At 37.2% G+C, this 20,109-nt stretch overlaps 1 protein-coding gene across 3 annotated transcripts in view; it reads right to left on the bottom strand.

Annotated features, from left to right (window-relative positions):
* Positions 1 to 389: 389 nt before the first annotated feature.
* Positions 390 to 20,109, bottom strand: part of LOC126252745 (acetyl-coenzyme A transporter 1) — a 78,717-nt gene continuing 58,997 nt past the window's right edge. For all 3 annotated transcript variants that reach the window (XM_049953649.1, XM_049953647.1, XM_049953650.1), the window contains exons 7-9: positions 18,470 to 18,587; positions 13,226 to 13,441; positions 390 to 1,396 (exon numbers count right to left, since the gene is read on the bottom strand). In XM_049953649.1, coding sequence (XP_049809606.1) covers positions 1,223 to 1,396; positions 13,226 to 13,441; positions 18,470 to 18,587 — 508 coding nt within the window. In that variant the 3' untranslated portion in view covers positions 390 to 1,222. The remainder of the gene's footprint in view (positions 1,397 to 13,225; positions 13,442 to 18,469; positions 18,588 to 20,109) is intronic.

The raw sequence follows: 20,109 nt of genomic DNA, 5'->3' as shown, positions 1-20,109 counted from the left end.
GCTATTACTTATGTTAAATGAGAGATATTGATCTGACATGAGATAAAGGATCTAATTTTGTAATTTCCATACTGTTAGACATCTTACATTATGTTTGACACCATCACAATGTTTAAAATAAATAGAAACCTAACTAAATGGTGGCTCCTATGGATTGAATAATTGAATTGGTAGGTACTTCTCTTCCAACCACATACGAACTCGTGTCATTTTGACTGATACAAACTACATCATATTTCAACTAATTAACACAACTCGTGGCAAGTGTGTGTTCCCCACATGTATTCAGCATTTGATGTGTGTTGCAAAAAAAATGTATTTTCAGATTCCTGCACAAAATTCAATAATTTATGATTACAATAAAGAAAAGTAACACAATTTCAACAACATGAATTCCACATGTTTTTTTATTGTTTAATTCACACATCACCACTGATGGTGACATACAAAATAAAATTTTGCTGAAGCACTCAAAAAATATTAGCATTGCTATTTTTTGTATGAAACCAGGTACTATAATAAATACTTTCTGGACAGAGTTACCCTGAATCTTACTTGACAAAACAGGCAACAAATTCGTAGAACCTTCTACATATTTTTTCCCAATACAGAATTTGTGCTCAAAATAGTTGCACCTTGAATGCATGGCACATTGATGGGAGGTGCAATGCAGCACATTTCTTAAATAAGTCGAACTGTAACACAAACTTAACAACACAAAAGATGAAACAAAAGTCAAGTTGTAAATAACAAAACACATGTAACAAAATACTGAGTAGCACCACACCATTGCACAGAAATAAAACGGTGCACTTATATTGATAACATGGCATGAAGACCACCACAACAACATTTTGCTACAAGCTGTTATAGCAGCCTTAAGCAGCATTTCATTGTCAATTTAAACTTTCATATAACTGCATTATTTACAAAATGACAGTGTCATGACAGTAAAAGAGTAGGAAGTATTAAGTGCACATATATAACATGCAATAATTTTGATAAAACGACAAATTATCAAACATAGTTTATAACTTCTTTTCAAATAACAATTCTGCAACAGAAGTACATTTCATATAAGAATCTGAAATGTGCATGACAGAGGCATGGAATGTAGATGTCTATGTTTATACTTCCATTTTCATACAAAAATATTTCTTGTTACACACACACACTCGTCATGTCACAGAGCAAAAGTGTTTCCCTAAACACAAGCCAACTGTTATCTAGTCCTCATTCGTACAACTTTCCACGCATTGTCACCTCTTGACTGAAGATAATTAACCCTTTTCTTGCCCCACAGTAGCCAAAGGAAACCTATCACTACACATACTGCACTTTCTACATAGTAGCCATCCAACACTGTTTCACAAGAGCCTCCTTGGGAAATGCAAGCCTGAAACAGTAAAATAAAAAATAAGTATCAAATACAAAAATGCCTGATGACAGAGGGACAAATCATCATACTAAATATAATGTCAAAGAAGATTAGCAGATGTGCTTAACATTGATCTCCTTGAACAACTGACTCTTATTCTTGAAATGGACAATGAGATAACGTTTCACATATTATTAAAAGGATAGAATGAATGAAGAAAACAGACAAGCAGATGAAAGCAGTGGCTACAGACACTAATTCCACAATTAAAGAAAACCCAAAAAAGTTGACCGTAAAAATAAAGTGGTTGAGGTGACACATAATATGAGGGTGTGCAAAAAAAAAAAAAAAAAGACCAGAATTATTTATTTAGTGGAAAATACTGATCACCTTTATTCAAATTCCATTAAAGACTCTCAAACTAATTTCCCTTGGATCTAATACAACGATTCCAGCATTCAGTGCAACGTCCAAAACACTACCTGAAGCCCCTTTTTGACAGTCTGTTGAGTACACACAAAATTTGATTGTTTAGCTCTCGATCAAGCTGAAAATAACAACCCCCAAGATCTTTTTTCACTGCATGAATTAGATGGAAGTCACATGGTACTAGGTCTGGTGAATAACATGGATGGGGTATGACTTCAATGCCTCATTCATATTGTTTTTTGAGTTTTGATGGCACAACGAGACAGTGCATTATCCATCCCAGTTGAGCAAGAGGTGGTCTTTCTGTTGCAGTTTTCCTTCTTATGGCTCCTTCAGTAAGCCACAATAGTAATTTCACAATAACAGTACGTTTCTCAATCAACACATGATAGTACACAATGACTTGCATATTGAAGAAGACAAGATGCATGATTTTTCAAGGACTTGGTTGAACTTTGGCCTTTTTAGTTCTTGGACTTCTGCCCAAAAAGTCTGGTTCTCATTGATTCCTTCCCTTCCATTGTCGATGTGCTGTTGCACGGTGAGCCTTCTGTTCATCACTGATCATTGGAGGCATCCACTTCGCTACAACTTTTCTATACCCTAGAACATTTCATACAATATTGCCATCTGATCCATAGAATATGTTCATAATCTCTGCAATCTTTGTTAACAATGAATGATGGTCTTCCTGTAACATGACATCAGTTGTGTTGACACTGGTTTCAGTCTTCGAAGCTGAGGGCCTTCTGGGTTGTGGAACACTAGCAAGTAATTTTTACTCTCTCAAGACCGTTTATGCCACTCAAAAATTTGTATTTTCCCCATGGCTTGCTCTTTGTAGACTTGCTGCAACATTTCAAATGTTTGTGATGGAGTTTTGTCAAGAAGAACGCAAAATCTAATTGACACATACTGCTGCAACTTGAGATCCATGTTGGGTACAGTAAACGCCTGTATACTTTCCCTGCTTCCCTCCAACTGCATGCTGCCAGGTAACCTCTCTGGTACTGCCTACACCAATCTCAAGCGTGGGTGCATTAAAATTAAAAAAAATTATTCCGATCCTTTTTGACACCCCATAATAATAATAATAATAATAATAATAATAATCTGATGCTTTGTTTGGGTGTATGAAATTCAAACTGAAGGAAAAACCTAAGAAAAAAGGAAGCAGTATGGTGAACATATGAAGGAGTATTCGAGACAGGGCAAACTTTGGACAAAGCAAAATAAAAACAAAGCTTTAAATTATTTTAGATGGTCAAATTTGCTTATAACAACAACAACAACAACAACAGGAGAGGGGAAGCGAAATAGTCTACAAAATGGGATGTTAACTGGCAATGATAAAGACCAATACTGCAGAGTTGGCAGAACAGACATGGCAAAGAGGTCAGTGTCTCATCACTAGAGGTGCAGCTCAAATTCTTGTTCTGAAACTAGCACTCCAGTCCAAAACCTGGACTATGTCCAAAGCTTGTGATAATCAAGTATCATGACACGTGGCAGGAAACAAACTATTAGCCCAAGTAGTAATCAATCCACTATTGTCAAAACCAGCACAACCAGACTATCAGATTCTGGGGTGTCTGGATGGACACACAAACAGCGGGATTCGGATTCCTCTAACCAATTTTTTCCACACACTCAGGAGGTTGTATGAACCATAGCATACCCTAAATGAATAAAAAATATAAATATTGGCACTCCAAGAAACAAAACTGACTGACACAAAAGTGCAATCGATTTTTGAAATTACACCCTTTTCAAAAGCAAAACAGACAAACAAAAACTGTAACCCACATTAGTTCTAGGGGTAGCTTTAGCATTCAAGAGAAGCATATAACCTCCATAATGAATATGAAGCATGTCAGCAGCAGACTAATGACAATCAGCTTGAAGTGTGCAAGGCCCACATGCCAAGCAATATTGAAAATAAAATCAACCACGAAAAGGTAGAGAAATCAAGAAACAATGGGAGACACTGGAAAAAATAGTGTCTACAATTCCACATAACCTTGTCAAAATTTGGCTTGGCAATTTCAATGCACAGCTAGGCGAAGAAAGTAAGTACAGGAAAACGAGTGAAAAATTCCCAGCATATTTATGGAACAATCAGAATGGATGAAGAGTAGTTGAACTCTGCAAAATATTCAGCCTTAAAATCATGTCAATACACTTCAAAAAGAAACCATCAAAAGAGATGAAATGGAAGTCACTGAACTCACTCACCAGTGATTTCCAAAGGTACCAATCTCTTGTTCAAACCAGGAAGAAATTATGAATATCCAGGGTGCAAAAATAGACTAAGACCATTTATATGACACGAAAAAAATTATGTTCAAAATCTTATGGAAAGGTGAACAGAATATAAAGCAAGATCTTATTTTGGTTCCCTTAATGAAGAATGTATATTTGAAAGCTGCTGTGTACAGTTAGGCCAAATATTGTAATTTTAACTGTGTATAGCATTCCAGGCACAGATATAACAAAACACTTTTTGTCAAAATCACAGTATCGAACAACAACAAAATTCATTGATATGATTCAAATATTGGGCTTTAGTGGTAATTTCACTGATTTTACTCAACTAAACGAAATGACAGCAACATGTATAGATAATATTTTAATCATATGAATATAACAGAAGGAAACATTCCACGTGGGAAAAAATATATCTAAAAACAAAGATGATGTGACTTACCAAACGAAAGCGCTGGCACGTCGATAGACACACAAACAAACACAAACATACACACAAAATTCAAGCTTTCGCAACAAACTGTTGCCTCATCAGGAAAGAGGGAAGGAGAGGGAAAGACGAAAGGATGTGGGTTTTAAGGGAGAGGGTAAGGAGTCATTCCAATCCCGGGAGCGGAAAGACTTACCTTAGGGGGAAAAAAGGAAGGAAGGAAGGAAGGAAGGATGGGTATACACTCGCGCACACACACACATATCCATCCCTCTCCTTCCCTCTTTCCTGATGAGGCAACAGTTTGTTGCGAAAGCTTGAATTTTGTGTGTATGTTTGTGTTTGTTTGTGTGTGTATCGATGTGCCAGCGCTTTTGTTTGGTAAGTCACATCATCTTTGTTTTTAGATAATATTTTAATCAATTATATTGAGACAAGTATTACTGAGACACTTGATTTTGTTTAGATTTAGGGCTTTCTGATCACTGCACTCTGTTTATGGAGTTACCAAAAACAATGGAACCTTGCCCAAAAAAAAAAAAAAAAAAAAAAAAAAAAAAAAAAAAAAAAAAAAACTACACTGAACACCAGTTCAGGAAAAAAGGAAAAAGAAGACTTATTCTATCACAGAATAAATAAGGTGGAGTGGGCTTTAGATCATAGTATTTCATGTTCTGGATATTTTGCCACTTTCTTGGAAAACTTCCTACATGTTTTTAATAAAATTTTCCCCCTTACTGTACATAATAAAAAGTAGGAAATAAAGTAAAGTGGATTACTGAAGGAACAAAAACCTCTAGCACAAGAAAAAGTCAGCTACACAGGGATCTGAAACATAACAAAAGTCCTGATTTTGTTACCTTTAAAAGATTACAAAAATATTTTTACAAAAGTTGTAAAAGCAGCAAGAGAACTGGGAAATAATAGATTTATTTTGGATAGTGAAAACAAATCAAAGGCATTGCGGTCATGATGAAAGCTGAAACAGGTGCCACAGCTAGAGGCCATGATATTTCTGAAAACAAGACAGTGGACAAAAGTATTGTAAATACTACTCAAATTCCTGAATTATTTAATGATTTTTTATAAATGTAAACAAATCAAACCATCAATGTAGAAAATTATCCAGATCAGGTAAATTTCCTTAACAGTGAGCAATTTGGCAGTGAACTTTTTAGTACATTTACCAAAACTACTGTAAAAGATATGGAAGATGTGATACTATCACTAGAAAGTAAAACATCAACAGGATGGGATGGAATACCAACAAAACTGTTAAAAACAGCCTCTAAAATAATTTAACAGCCATTATCTGCAGTTAACCAGTCCCTTCAAGAAGGTTATTTTCCAGACACACTTAAGTATACTGTAGTTAAGCCACTATTCAAAATACGCACAAAACATATGGGAAACTATTGCCCCATCTCTCTTCTTCCATCACTATCAAAAATATATGAAAAGGTAGTCATCACACAAATTCAAAATTTTATAGAAAAAAAATAAAATAATCTCAAAAAATCGGTATGGATTTCAAAATGGCAAAACCACAGTATCTGGTATAAACATGGAAAGACTTAGTTAATGCAGTTTAAAACAAAAAGGCAAAAGTAAATGATAGATCAGTCACAGAAACCAGGATTTTCACGAAGCTAGCTGTGTGAAATTCTTAGGAATGCAACTGGATAAACATCTATTGTGGGATTCACATATACAGTACCTTGTAAATAAATTAAATAGCCTAGCATCTGCAATCATGATATTGTACAGTACTGCCAGTATGGACATAAAAGAAGTTGTATATCATGGCTACTTCGAGTCAATAATAAGGTATGGAACTGTATTTTGAGGTAACTTAAACAATATGTGTCAAATACTTAAACTCCAGAAAATCATCATTAGAAATAGGCACAATGCTGTGTGAGGAAAACCATGTCGCCCACTCCTAAAAAGTTTAAGTATATTAAGTGTTCCCTCACTATACATCTATGATTATCTTTGTACATAGTAACCCTGATTTATTTGCAGCAAATCATTTTCAATATGATTACAACACCAGGAATCAAAATAATTTCATGGTCAAACTCCATAGTATATGGGTATGAAAATTTATAACAAAAGTGAAAGGAAGAGAAAAGCTCTGCATAAATTTAGAAACACTGAAAAAAACCTTGTATGTGAAACTAGTGCAGAAATGTTATTATTCAGTAGCACGATTCATGAATGACAACCTGAAAATTTGAGCAGGAGAAAGCAACTACTTAGGACCGTTAATTTTTAAAAGTGTGTTGGTTTCTAAGAAAAATTATTAATTGCCTAATTAATTAATTATCCAGTACAGTATATTACATTAATGACAAAATAATTTAATTTGATAGATAAAAAAATCTACTCACCAAGTGGCAGCAGAACGCACACATAAAAGAAGGTTACAATTAGGCAAGTTTTCTGAGGTAATGGCTCCTTCTTCAGGCAGAAGGGTTGAAGGGGAGGGAATAGGGGTGAAGGAAAAGGACTAGAGAGGTCTACGAAAAGGGGTAGAGTTTGAGAAAGTCAGCCAGAACTGCGGGTCAAGTAAGTCTCCCCTGACCTGAGGTTCTCTGTGACTTTCACGAAATCTACCCCTTTACCTCTCCAGTCCTTCTCTCCAATCCTTTTCAACTAATTTCTGGAGAAAATCATAAGAACATTGTGTGGAAATAATTCCCAGATCATAAAATTTCCCAAATAACGCTAGGGGGAGAGATGAGGTAAATTGCTTGGCATTTTCTGATGATTCTGCTATGCTTCCAGACAGTCTAACAAATGCCGTAATGCAAATCAATTTCTTTATGGAGTTAGCCAACAATGCAGTGACATAAACAATTCTCTAAAATTTTTATTTTTTATATATCTGGGAGAAATAGTCTACTATAAAAGGTTTAGAAAAATCTGCCATACAGGAAAGAATCCACAAGATGGAAGGAGTTTATGTTATCATAAAGAATGTTTACAACAAAAAATGCTTATTTAATAACTCTAAATTAAAACAGTAACTAACACAGAATGACTATATGCCAAATATTCGATTGAGATGTTGGATAAACTAGAAGCATTAGAGAGAAGAAGAATAAGAAAAATACTAGGTCCGATGAAAACGACAGAATCATGGAAATTAAGAAGTAATGCTGCAGTATATCAGAATGTAGAAAATATAACTGGCAATAAGAAATATGAGACTGATAATCTTGCTCATTTATATAGAATGGACAACAACAGTTTAAGTAAATAGATTCCCAAATATCTATGGCAAAAATAGTCAACTACAAGCTGGATTCAAGAAGTCAAGTAAGATTTACAAAGAAAGAACAGAAGAGATGAAGAAACAACAGACAGGGACAGTTTTACAGTAAAGGGATTCTGAGGCATGAAAGAAAATAAAACAGATTCAAAATGACTGAGGAGAGGAAAAAGCAACACAGTGAAAGAAGGCCTATGTGAGAGGAAAAATAAATAATAGTAATAATTAATAATAATAATGTCAAAATAACAATGGCCGATAAAATTATCACTTAACAGGCAAAATAGAAAGAATTCATCTCCCTCCCCATTGGCTGGTCTGCAACTCATGAATTGATCTGGAGACTATCATTCCACTGGCCACATCTCATCTCTCCATGAAATCATCCTATTTGCCTCCTAATTAACTGATGTTTATGGTGTTCTGAACAGACATTATAATCCTTCATTTTAATTCATAATTCTACAAACGTCATTCCTCTCTACTAAAAGACTACAATATTATCGACACTTGGCCAACCTTTGAGTCCTCATAGCTTCATAAATCTATACTTGATTGCGTAAGGAAACTCTCCATACTATCAGGAACAGTTTGCATTCAAAGAAATCTTGACAAATTTATATGGTATGAAGAATCATCTTTAAACAATGGAAAGTCCAGGACACAGTAACAACAATACAGAAATGATAGATTGCTACTCACCACATACAGGGATGTTGAGTTGCAGACAGAACAGCCTTTAGTACCCTGAGCCAATGACCATGTGTGTGTGAGTTGTTCTGGTATGAATGTGTGAGAGCTTTCTACTTCTACATCTACATGTGTACTCTGCAAATCACTATGAATGGCAGAGGATATGTTCCATTGCACAAGTTATCTTAATCTTTGCTCATTTATATTTTTTTGCACAAGTTATCTTCCCATTCCATTCACGTACGAAGTGTGGGAAGGATTGATATTTAAATGCCTCTCAGTGTGCTGTAATTAATATAATCTTGTCCTCAAGGGGAGTGATACACAGGGGGGTTTCAGTATATTCCTAGTCATCATCTAAAGATAGCTCCTGAAACTTTGTAAGCAAGCATTCACAGGGTAGTTTACACCTATCTTCAAGAGTCAGTGAGTTCCGTTTCTTCAGCATCTCTGTAACACTCTTCTGCACATCAAGCAAACCTGTGACCATTCGTGCTGCCCTCCTCCATAATAAGCAATATCCCCTGTCAGTCATAGTTAGTATCGGTTCCACATATTTCAGCAATATCCTAGGATGGGTAGCACAAGTGATCTGTAAGCAATCTCCTTTACAGACGGATTGCACATCCCCAGTATTCTATCAATAAACCTAATTCACCCACCTGCCTTATCCATGACTGAGCCTATGTGATCATTCCATTTCATATCCCTACAAATGGTAACACCTACGTATTTGTATGAGTTGACTGAATTCAACGGCGACTCATTTATATCATACTCATAGGATAATATGTCTTTTTTCTGAATTGCGTAATTTTACGTTTTTGAATATTTAAAGCAAGGAGCCAATCATTGCACCACTTTGAAATCTTATCAAGGTCTGTCTCAATATTTATGTTGCTTCTTTCAGATAGAATCGCACTATAGATAGCTTTGTCATCTGCAAAAGTCTGAAGTTTCTAACAATATTGTCCATTAAGGTCAATAATATACAAAATGAACAGCAAGGGGCCCAATGCACTTTCCTCGGGCACACTCAAAGTTACTTCTACATCTGTTGATGACCCTCCATCCAGGATAACAAGCCTCGTCCTCCCTACCAAGAAATCCTCAGTCCAGTCACAAATTTTGCTAGATACTCCATACAATCATACTTTTGATAATAATTGTAGATGTGGTACTGAGTCAGGCGCTTTTTAGAAATCACGAAATACTGCATCTATTGGACTGCTTTGATCCAAAGCTTTCCGTATGTCATGTGTGAGTTGGACTTCATATAACTGATGTTTTCGGCATCCATGCTGACTGGCATGGAGGTGGGATTTCTGTTTGAGATCCCTCATTATGTTTGACCTCAGAATATGTTCTAAGATTCCACAACAAATTGACGTCAAAGATAATGGACAGTGGTTTTGTGGATCACCTCTACTACCATTTGTGTGTGACCTGTGCTTTCTTCCACCTACTGGACATGGTTTTCTGTTCGAGGACAAAAAAAGGGGGCCAACTGCGAATTCAGTATAGAATCTGATAAAAGGATTTTATCTGGCCCTTGAGCTTTGTTTAATTTTAATTATTTTAGTTGCTTCTCAACATGACTGAAACTGACACTTATTTCACTTATCTTTTTAATAGTGTGATGATTAAATTGGGGGTAGTTTCCTTTATTTTCCTCTGTAATGGAACAGAGTTAAGCATATCTGCTTTTGCTTTGCCACCCCCAATTTCAGTTTCTGTCTGCACCTTTGGTGCCATTAACAGCCTTTATATACAGCCACAATTACTTTGAGTTTTGTGGAAGATCATTTGGCAAAATTCTGCAATGGGAGTGGTTGAAGTCTCTACACATTGGTCTCGTGACAACCAAATGCGTTTCATTCAGTATCTCTCTATCCATAACCTGATGCTTTGTTTTAGACCTATTATGCAGCAGTCACTGCTTATTCAGAAGTTTCTTTACAGTTAATATATACCATGGATGGTCCCACCCATTATGAACTGTTCCACTGGGTATATATCTATCCAGTACACCATCAACTATTCCTTTAAACTTGAGCCATAGCTCCTCTATATTCTCCTGTCCTGTGCTAAAAGTTTCAAGTTCCTCACTGAGATACTACAGTGGTGCTTTTTATCTAGTCTACTGAACATATATATCCTCCTACCTGTTGAAGTTGCCCTTTTTATTCTGGTATTCATTATCGCCACAAATGTTTCATGGTCACTGATACTAGTTTCGATGTGGACATCCTCATAGTGGTTAGGTCTATTTGTAGTCATTAGCTCTAACATAATTCCATCACCAGTGAGGTTCTGATCCACTTGTTCTAGGTAGTTTCCAAGAAGGCATTTAGTAATGTTTCAAAGGATGTCCTGTCACGGCCACCACTAACAAAACTGTAGCTTTCGCAATTGATTGTTAGGTCATTAAAATCTCCACTAATGATTACAGCACAGTTGGGGAACTTACGTACAAATGAACTGAGCTTCTGTCTACTTAGTGGGCGACAGAAGGATCCAATTATCATTTTATGCTCTTCCTTGATACTGAGTCTTGCCCAAACAATCTCACATGCAGCTTTAATTTCTGTTTCAGTGGATATGAGTGTCTTGTCTACGGTGACAAATACGCCATCTCCATTTCCCAGTAACCTAACACTTAAATTTTCATCAAAAATCTCACTGCTACCAATTTTATGTTTTAACCAGCTCTCTGTACCTAGTTATATTTGAGCTTCACTGCTTTTCAGGAGCATTTCAAACTCTGGCACTTTGTTGTGAAGGCTGGCACTTTGCTGTGAATGCTTTGGCAGTTAACTACTAAGTTTCAATACTCCTTCCTCTGGAGGAGGGGGCATCCCTTTGGATCTTGCACTGATATTTCTGAGTCTCCTACAGCTATTGTTACCTGGACTGGATGGAGAGTCATCTAATTTAAAAAGAAAACCCTTTTGTGCACCCACCACACAGTCAGTAACTTGGGTATCAGCCTCTAATGTGTAGTGGATAGCAGACCCATTTAGGGGAACCCTAAAGTTACCAATCCTATGGCACAAATCCAGGAAGTCACAGACTACCTTCTCACAGAAACTTCTCTGATTCAGTCCTTCTGATAACTGCAATATTGCTGGCATTCTTTCTCAATGTGCCTACCACCAACTCATCGCCTCCTACATGTGGTGAGCAGCAATCTATCCTTTCCATATTAAGTATGATTTTTACTATCCAATCCACCAACTCCTAAACAGCGACGCAATAGTAGCAACGAACTTCCTCACACTGGCTGTATACACTCGTGGTATGTGTGTTTCCACATGTTGGTCACCTGTCCTATGGAAGTTGCTGATTGTCTCACAGGTGACAGCATAGCATGTCCCAATCTGCTACACTAGGGGATGGCAGGCATTCCTAAACACTGACCTAATTGAAGCAGCCATATTGCCTCATTGCCATATTGTAGACACATGGTTGATGGTGTATGGAAGTTTGGGTCTGGCCATGAGGCATGCTCGGATAGCCTAGTGGTACAGCGACCGCTCACAATAAGTGGGAAATTGACTGATGTCTCATTTCCACTCCTTGGTCACTCTTCCAATAGCAGTTGCTGATGCCCAGCTAACTGACACACTGTGTCATGCTCACACGTAAAAACAGTGTATATCAGATGCTACTGCAACTTGGAATGCCAGGAATTGCCATCTAGGCGTCATTTAAGCATAACTCAAACAGCAGCAAGGCATACATAGCCTGTACTTCCTCTATAAGTACAGTCTATGCCACCTGTCACCACTTCTATCTACTGTGCCACCATGCTAACCACACTATTTACTACAGCCAGTAAGGTAGGAGTCACATTAAATAAAACAGCCTCTTCCGGGCATTTGAGTTACAATTCAACAAAGTCATGGCAGAACATGTCACCATATGATCTTACTGGTGTATAGGCAAACTCAATTTTCTTCTGCCTATACACAAGGTTGTCCTATGATGTAATGATATAGAAACTGCGCATTAAGTTGGTACTGAGTGGTATGTATCTTTTACAAAGATGGCCATCCCACCTTTCATCTCTTCCCAAAGAGGTCATCCTTCCTGTGGAGGCAGTCCTACTTAGTACAAAAGCATCAGGATTTCTGAAATGTGTTTTTTGATTAGAATGTTCCCTAGCTATAAGTTTTGAATTTTTCACGTATGTGCTGAACACATTTATGTTTCTGTAATGCAATGGAACCATTTTATTGATACTGCTTTTTATTTTACTTACATATTGACCAAAATATTGATCTCTGAAGGTTGAAGATAAACTTAATATTATTTATTCTTTGCAGGGAAGTTGTAGTAACACTTACCCGACAACAATTTCACAAAGTTGGACATGAAATGTCTAAACAACATATGGTTGTCATTACAACTGCTGACTCTGCCCAACTCCTTTCAAATTTCTCAGCCTTACTCACTACACAAAACAATTTGTGAACCACTTTGCACCAAATTCTGTCAATAAAAATGTTATTCTCAAAGTTTCCAGGTATATTTGAAAGACTTTAGAGCCAAGAATATTAATCCAATTTAGAAATCTTCGCATGAAACTATTCCTAGTCTAGTATCATGTTAGGATAATCGCACAAAAGGGAAAATTTAATTTACAAACTGTCAAATTCACTGAGAGGCAGGTGAGCAGCCAGCACCTGCTTTCAGGAGGCACAATTCCTTTCACTCTTTTGAAAAATCACCCATAAAATTGAAAACATACCTGCTTTTCTGATTCAGAACTACAGTTATTGTCCTGGGCCATACTGCATGCCTTGTAAGTTAGTCCATCAACAAACCACAAAGCTACTGTTGCTGGCCAGTTTCCACCCAAATTTGCCACTGTATTAAGCAAGGTCATGTATGTTCCTCCAACAGCTGGATCACTTATACGTGCAAAGAATGCCATCACAGCAACAAACATGCTGTACAAAGCCACCTGCAAATTTTTTAATGGGATGGTAATAAAAATATTAGAAACAAAACAGTAGTGAAAATTTAGGTGACTGACTTCCGTATGAAAATTACATTAACAATACAAGAAAATATGGCACTTATCCAATGAAGCACAGTCTGCTGAAAATCAGCAACTTTAAAAACACTGTGTGTGTGTGTGTGTGTGTGTGTGTGTGTGTGATAATAATATACATAAATGTCAGGAAAGTGTGACATTCTAAAAAAAAATATATATATATATAAAAATATTAATGTAGCTAACACAACATTTCCAGGTACCATTTGGAGAAGCACTGATTTTCAATCATGTATCTTAATGATTCATGTTGGTTATCCAACTTATGAAATCACACATGAGTATGCCTTATGAAGGCAGGTATGTATAAAATCATGTGTGAGATGGAAAAATGACCAAGCCGTTCCAGACTGACGCATAGAACATCGATGTTACATCTTGCTACTACAGCTATATACTACATTGAAAAACGCTCTCTATGGACTGTGGAAAAGTCAAAATTTTCGCATCGAGATCACCTTTCTGGGACACAGTCATCAAGAATGCTATCACTCTACAGACTTTGGAAATGTCAAAATTTTCATGTTGACATCACCTTTTTGGGATACAATCATCAAGGATGCTACTGACAAAGGACTTACTCTATTATGCTGTATAAACATTTCATAATTGTTATGACCTATACTCTTGCTCTCCTTGGCAACAATTAAATGTGTTTTCATCTTATTCTGATAAACAAAATAACACTCACTATAGACTTTCTGAAATTTTTTATTACCCAAAATTCTACAGCATGACAAATTACTACTAACTAAATAAAGGTTTTAGAAATCTAGACCTTAGAATTGCATACACTTGAAATAATCACAAAAGGTTAGATTTTTTTATTTAACTTTAACTGAATTTCCCATTAGAGCTTGACACAAAGTGGCAATGCAGGGCTAAGAAGCTGAGTCAGTTCGGGATCCAAAAATAATCTTTGGCACAATACCAAACAAATGCTTCCTTTTAAATTTGTATTTGGAGCCTCTCTCATTCATTGCTCAACAAGATAAAGAATCAATTCAGTTCTTAAAATGAGAACTATGCAACGAAGATAATATGGAACCTGGGAATGCCACTGAACCACACTTTGTAGTGCCTAACATTCGTATGTGAATGGTAAACTGCAATGCAGTTTTGCCGAATAAAACATAAGCTACCATAGTGCAAGAACCCAGGTTCACTCCCAATGTGGTACACAATTATACTTTTTCCAAAACAGGACAATGTTTGAATTCCACATTTTCAGTCATACGGCTCTGGAGCACTTCCTCTGGAATAACAATATCTGTTATCTCATGTACAAGGCACTTCTGTGTTCCTGCCATCCAACTTCTTGTAAGAATTTACATCACACCAAGCTTCGTCAGTGTGGTAAGTAGTCCACCACTATTTCACAGTTTCCTATTTTCAGCAAGAATTTCTCTCTTCTTCTTGCTTTTTGATTATTTTCTAACAGGACAGTTTTTTTTTTTTTTTTTTTTTTACTATTTGTATCTGAAGCTCAATTTCCAAACAATGTATCAAAGGACTGGTTCAGTCATATAAAAACAGTCATCCATTTCAATTTTCAACTTTTTGAAGAGGTCATAGATTTTCCATCTGCTGATTCCTTGCATAAAACTGTTTGATACCAACATCTGTTGCATGTTGGAACGCCTTTTTTTCTGATAAAAACGAGTTAAAAATTCCTTTAAAATCTCTTTGTAGTCTCTTGACATTCCTTTCAGTATACTTTTGCTAATACTCAGACATTCGGCAGCTCTTGGTGTAGTATGTGATATGGAACAGCTCATGCCCCCCTTTTTTGGCTCAAAATACACAAGTACACAAATCACAACATTTTAAAAAGAGGCATGGTCTCTCATATGTACAAGGGGGTGAAATGGTGGGGTGGGCGTGGGGGGGAGAGAACCACAATGCCTATCAGACACAAGTGGGGGTGTGGGGAACCACAATGGCTATCACACACAAGTAAACAATGCAAACAGTAGCACATGTAATATTTATCTAACAAGAAACTGCTTCATAAATAAGGTAGCAATTTCCAAGGAAATTAAAAGTGTTATATTTACTACAGCAGAGCTTGTATATTCACTTTTTGTCTTCTTCGTATCATTCACATTAACCTAATTGACTATAATCTAAATAATGGCAAACTGGAGAACACCAAAGTCTACCAATAAACAGAGAAGGCTTCTACCTCCTAACTGTGCAAAGGTGAGGTCCATGAAAATATGCTCTGATAACTGAATTTCCAATGTTAGCAGTTCCCAAAATAGAACACTTTCATATACATGTTAACTCTTTCCGGGTATGTCACTCCCTTTTAACCAAAAATAAATGAAGACACTTTCACAATTTTGATGAGGTGTGACACCCCAAAGTTCATCATGCAATGGAGCCACAAGACATTATTGAAGCCAAGGTATTATAACATAGAAAATATATGAAAATATTCCACACTGTATGAATACAAATTATGTAAATAAAAACTGAAGGTGAAAAACTACTAAAAAGATGCTGAAAAATGCCTGTAAATTAGATGCCACTATACTGTGAAATATTTATGCAAGTATTTGCATGTAAAATATGTGTAACTGTATCCACTGATTTAGTTAACCAGTTCTGCAAAACCTTACAGTCAGGCATCTGCAGAGCAAAATTAACATTTATTATGACCTTGGATTAACTCTGCTAGTCTGTATTTAATTTTATAATTGCGAAGCTACCAATGTCACAATCCCTGTGATTGTATGCAGTGTAAAAAAGTTTTGATTTAACTGATGATGATGTCTGGTTTGTGGGGCACTCAACTGCACAGTTGCCTGTACAAATTCCCAAGCTATGCTCGGTCCAAACTTACCACTTTCATGAATGATGATGAAATGTTGAGGAGAACACAAACACCCAGTCATCTTGAGGCAGGTGAAAATCCCTGACCCGGGAATCCCTGACCGAGAATCTAACCCTGGACTCCATAATAGGGAAGCAAGAACGGGACCGTAAGACCACGAGCTGCGGACTTGATTTTACTGATCTTATTATGATTAAGTGCAATCTACATTCTTGCTGAATTTCAGGTTATCAGCCATGTAACAGATGCACTCCACTTAATGAATTTTATGAACAGGAAATTTGTTGAAATGTATCAGACTGATGATGTTATTTGGCTAAGAGTCACAAGAAATAGTCATGAAGACACTATTTGCATGCCAGCACTGCGAGATAGGCACCAACGTGCAAACATACATATTGGCTTGCTACAGGGTCTATACAAGGGCAATGTACTTGAGGACAATATTATGGAAATGGAAGAGGATGTAGATGAAGATGAAATGGGGGATACGATACTGCGTGAAGAGTTTGACAGAGCACTGAAAGACCTGAGTCGAAACAAGACCCCGGGAGTAGACATCATTCCATTAGAACTACTGACGGCCTTGGGAGAGCCAGTCCTGACAAAACTCTACCATCTGGTGAGCAAGACATATGAGACAGGCGAAATTCCCTCAGACTTCAAGAAGAATATAATAATTCCAATCCCAAAGAAAGCAGGTGTTGACAGATGTGAAAATTACCAAACTATTAGTTTAATAAGTCACAGCCGCAAAATACTAATGCGAATTCTTTACAGACGAATGGAAAAACTGGTAGAAGCGGCCCTCGGGGAAGATCAGTTTGGATTCCGTAGAAATGTTGGAACACGTGAGGCAATACTGACCTTACGACTTATCTTATAAGAAAGATTAAGAAAAGGCAAACCTACGTTTCTAGCATTTGTAGACTTAGAGAAAGCTTTTGACAATGTTAACTGGAATACTGTCTTTCAAATTCTGAAGGTGGCAGGGGTAAAATACAGGGAGCGAAAGGCTATTTACAATTTGTACAGAAACCAGATGGCAGTTATAAGAGGCGAGGGGCATGAAAGGGAAGCAGTGGTTGGGAAGGGAGTGAGACAGGGTTGTAGCCTCTCCCCGATGTTATTCAATCTGTATATTGAGCAAGCAGTAAAGGAAACAAAAGAAAAATTCAGAGTAGGTATTAAAATCCAAGAAGAACAAATAAAAACTTTGAGGTTCGCCGAAGACATTGTAATTCTGTCAGAGACAGCAAAGGACTTGGAAGAGCAGTTGAACGAAATGGACAGTGTCTGGAAAGGAGAATATAAGATGAACATCAACAAAAGCAAAACGAGGATAATGGAATGTAGTCGAAATAAGTCGGGTGATGCTGAGGGAATTAGATTAGGAAATGAGGCACTTAAAGTAGTAAAGGAGTTTTGCTATTTGGGGAGCAAAATAACTGATGATGGTTGAAGTAGAGAGGATATAAAATGAAGACTGGCAATGGCAAGGAAAGCGTTTCTGAAGAAGAGAAATTTGTTAACATCGAGTATAGATTTAAGTGTCAGGAAGTCGTTTCTAAAAGTATTTGTATGGAGTGTAGCCATTTATGGAAGTGAAACATGGACAATAAATAGTTTGGACAAGAGGAGAATAGAAGCTTTCGAAATGTGGTGCTACAGAAGAATGTTGAAGATTAGGTGGGTAGATCACGTAACTAATGAGCAGGTATTGAATAGGATTGGGGAGAAGAGAAGTTTGTGGCACAACTTGACTAGAAGAAGGGATCGGTTGGTAGGACATGTCCTGAGGCATCAAGGGATCACAAATTTAGCATTGGAGGGCAGCGTGGAGGGTAAAAATCGTAGAGGGAGACCAAGAGATGAATACAGTAAGCAGATTCAGAAGGATTTAGGTTGCAGTAGGTACTGGGAGATGAAGGAGCTTGCACAGGATAGATTAGCATGGAGAGCTGCATCAAACCAGTCTCAGGACTGAAGACCACAACAACAACAACAACAACAGGATCCTGGGTTACTCACAAGAAATGACAGCAGAATAAAGCAAAGTAACATTAGCAGAAATTCTTTCTCAATCATGGACTTACCTGATGCAATCCATAAACAATAATTACCATAACATAGTAATGTATTGGTATACTGCCATCATGAACGAAGCTAGGTGTGATCCACACTAAAAGTGCAGCAATAAGGCCACATAGCAATCTGAAAATAAAAGTGCAAGTTGTGAGTCACGGAACTTCACATTGTAACAAAGAGATTTCATCTCTCTCTCTCTCTCTCTCTCTCTCTCTCTCTCTCTCTCTCTCTGTGTGTGTGTGTGTGTGTGTGTGTGTGTGTGTGTGTGTGTGTGTGTGCGCGCGCGCGTGCCTCCCTCTAACTCTCCCCCTCAGATACCCACACTACTCAGCTGGATACAATTTTGAACAAAGATTACACTCAGGAAGTGATATTCAACAAAGATAGAGACAAAACTAAAAAGACTGTATGTACATAATAATTGTAATTGCACTCTAGTGATTAAGGGGAGCCGGAGGTGGTCAAATCCAAAAAATTACAATTTTTTTTTGCTACCGAAATTTAATTGGAACATTCCTCTTTAATGTAAACTTTGAATTATTGTTTTACTCGCTCTAGAAGTGGAGTTATTACCATTTTCCCCCACGCCTGCAGAGGAAATGGGCGGCCGCTGAATGCATCTAACACCCTCTCGTGACTTCCTGGCAAACTCCTTGGGATTTTCTCGGCCTGTTACGCATACAGCGCCTTATGTTACGCATACAGCGAGTGTGCAAGGGTTGGCTACATTGTTTTCTGTGACAAATGAAGCGCTAAGAGCGCGGAACATCGTCTCTTTGCTGTTTACCGTTTCAAATTAGTTCAGTGTTGCGCCTGTTGTTGGTAGTATTATACTTCTTGTGTAAAGCGTTGTTCTGGTTACGATGCTACGTTTTAGTAACAGTGTATATAAGAAGAGGAAGAACGTAGGGAAAAGAAAATTAACACTAATACCAAGCTGCGATAGTACAATTACTGAAACAGTGTGTTCTTCTGCTAAGCAACACATGGCTGGCCATAGCCCTGTGACATCTTCTAGCAAGAAGCTGACTGGTGGAAGTGACAGATTTCATGAATATGTTAGTGACAGTGATGATATTAACGAAGTACTGAATACTGGATTATTATCTTCTGTGCTGAAAGAAAGTGTTCTGTGCAAAATGTGTTCAAGTGTAGGAGTGGGACTAGAGATAACAAAGCACTTTGGTTTAGCTTGTGAGATGAAGATAATCTGTGCATGTTGCAAGTATCAAGTGACTTTCTACAATTCACACGCCAGTCTCTTTGGTGAAAATGGACGATCTAGAGTGTTTGATGTGAATGTTCGACTTGTGTATGGTCTTCGATCCATTGGAAAAGGGACTGCTGCTGGTAAACTGTTTTGTGGTATTATGAACTTGCCAACGCCTCCAAGCAAATTTGGGTACTACTGTGAACTGGTAGGATCCTCTGTTGAAGATGTGGCTTTGAAAACCATGAAGGAAGCAGTGGAAGAATCTGTAGAAATGAACAGTGGTTCTAGGGATTTGGTAGTGGCATTAGATGGTTCCTGGCAAAAGAGGGGTCATAAATCCCTGAATGGGGTTGTAACTGCTACTTGTGGTGATAGTGCAAAAGTGATAGATGTTGCAATATTATCAAAACATTGTAGGTGCAAAAATAAAATCAA

The sequence above is a fragment of the Schistocerca nitens genome, chromosome 4, assembly GCF_023898315.1.
Source record: "Schistocerca nitens isolate TAMUIC-IGC-003100 chromosome 4, iqSchNite1.1, whole genome shotgun sequence".
Taxonomy (NCBI): Eukaryota; Metazoa; Arthropoda; class Insecta; order Orthoptera; family Acrididae; genus Schistocerca; species Schistocerca nitens.
Note: the sequence above shows the minus strand (reverse complement) of the source record. Positions and strands in the feature narration are given on the sequence as shown.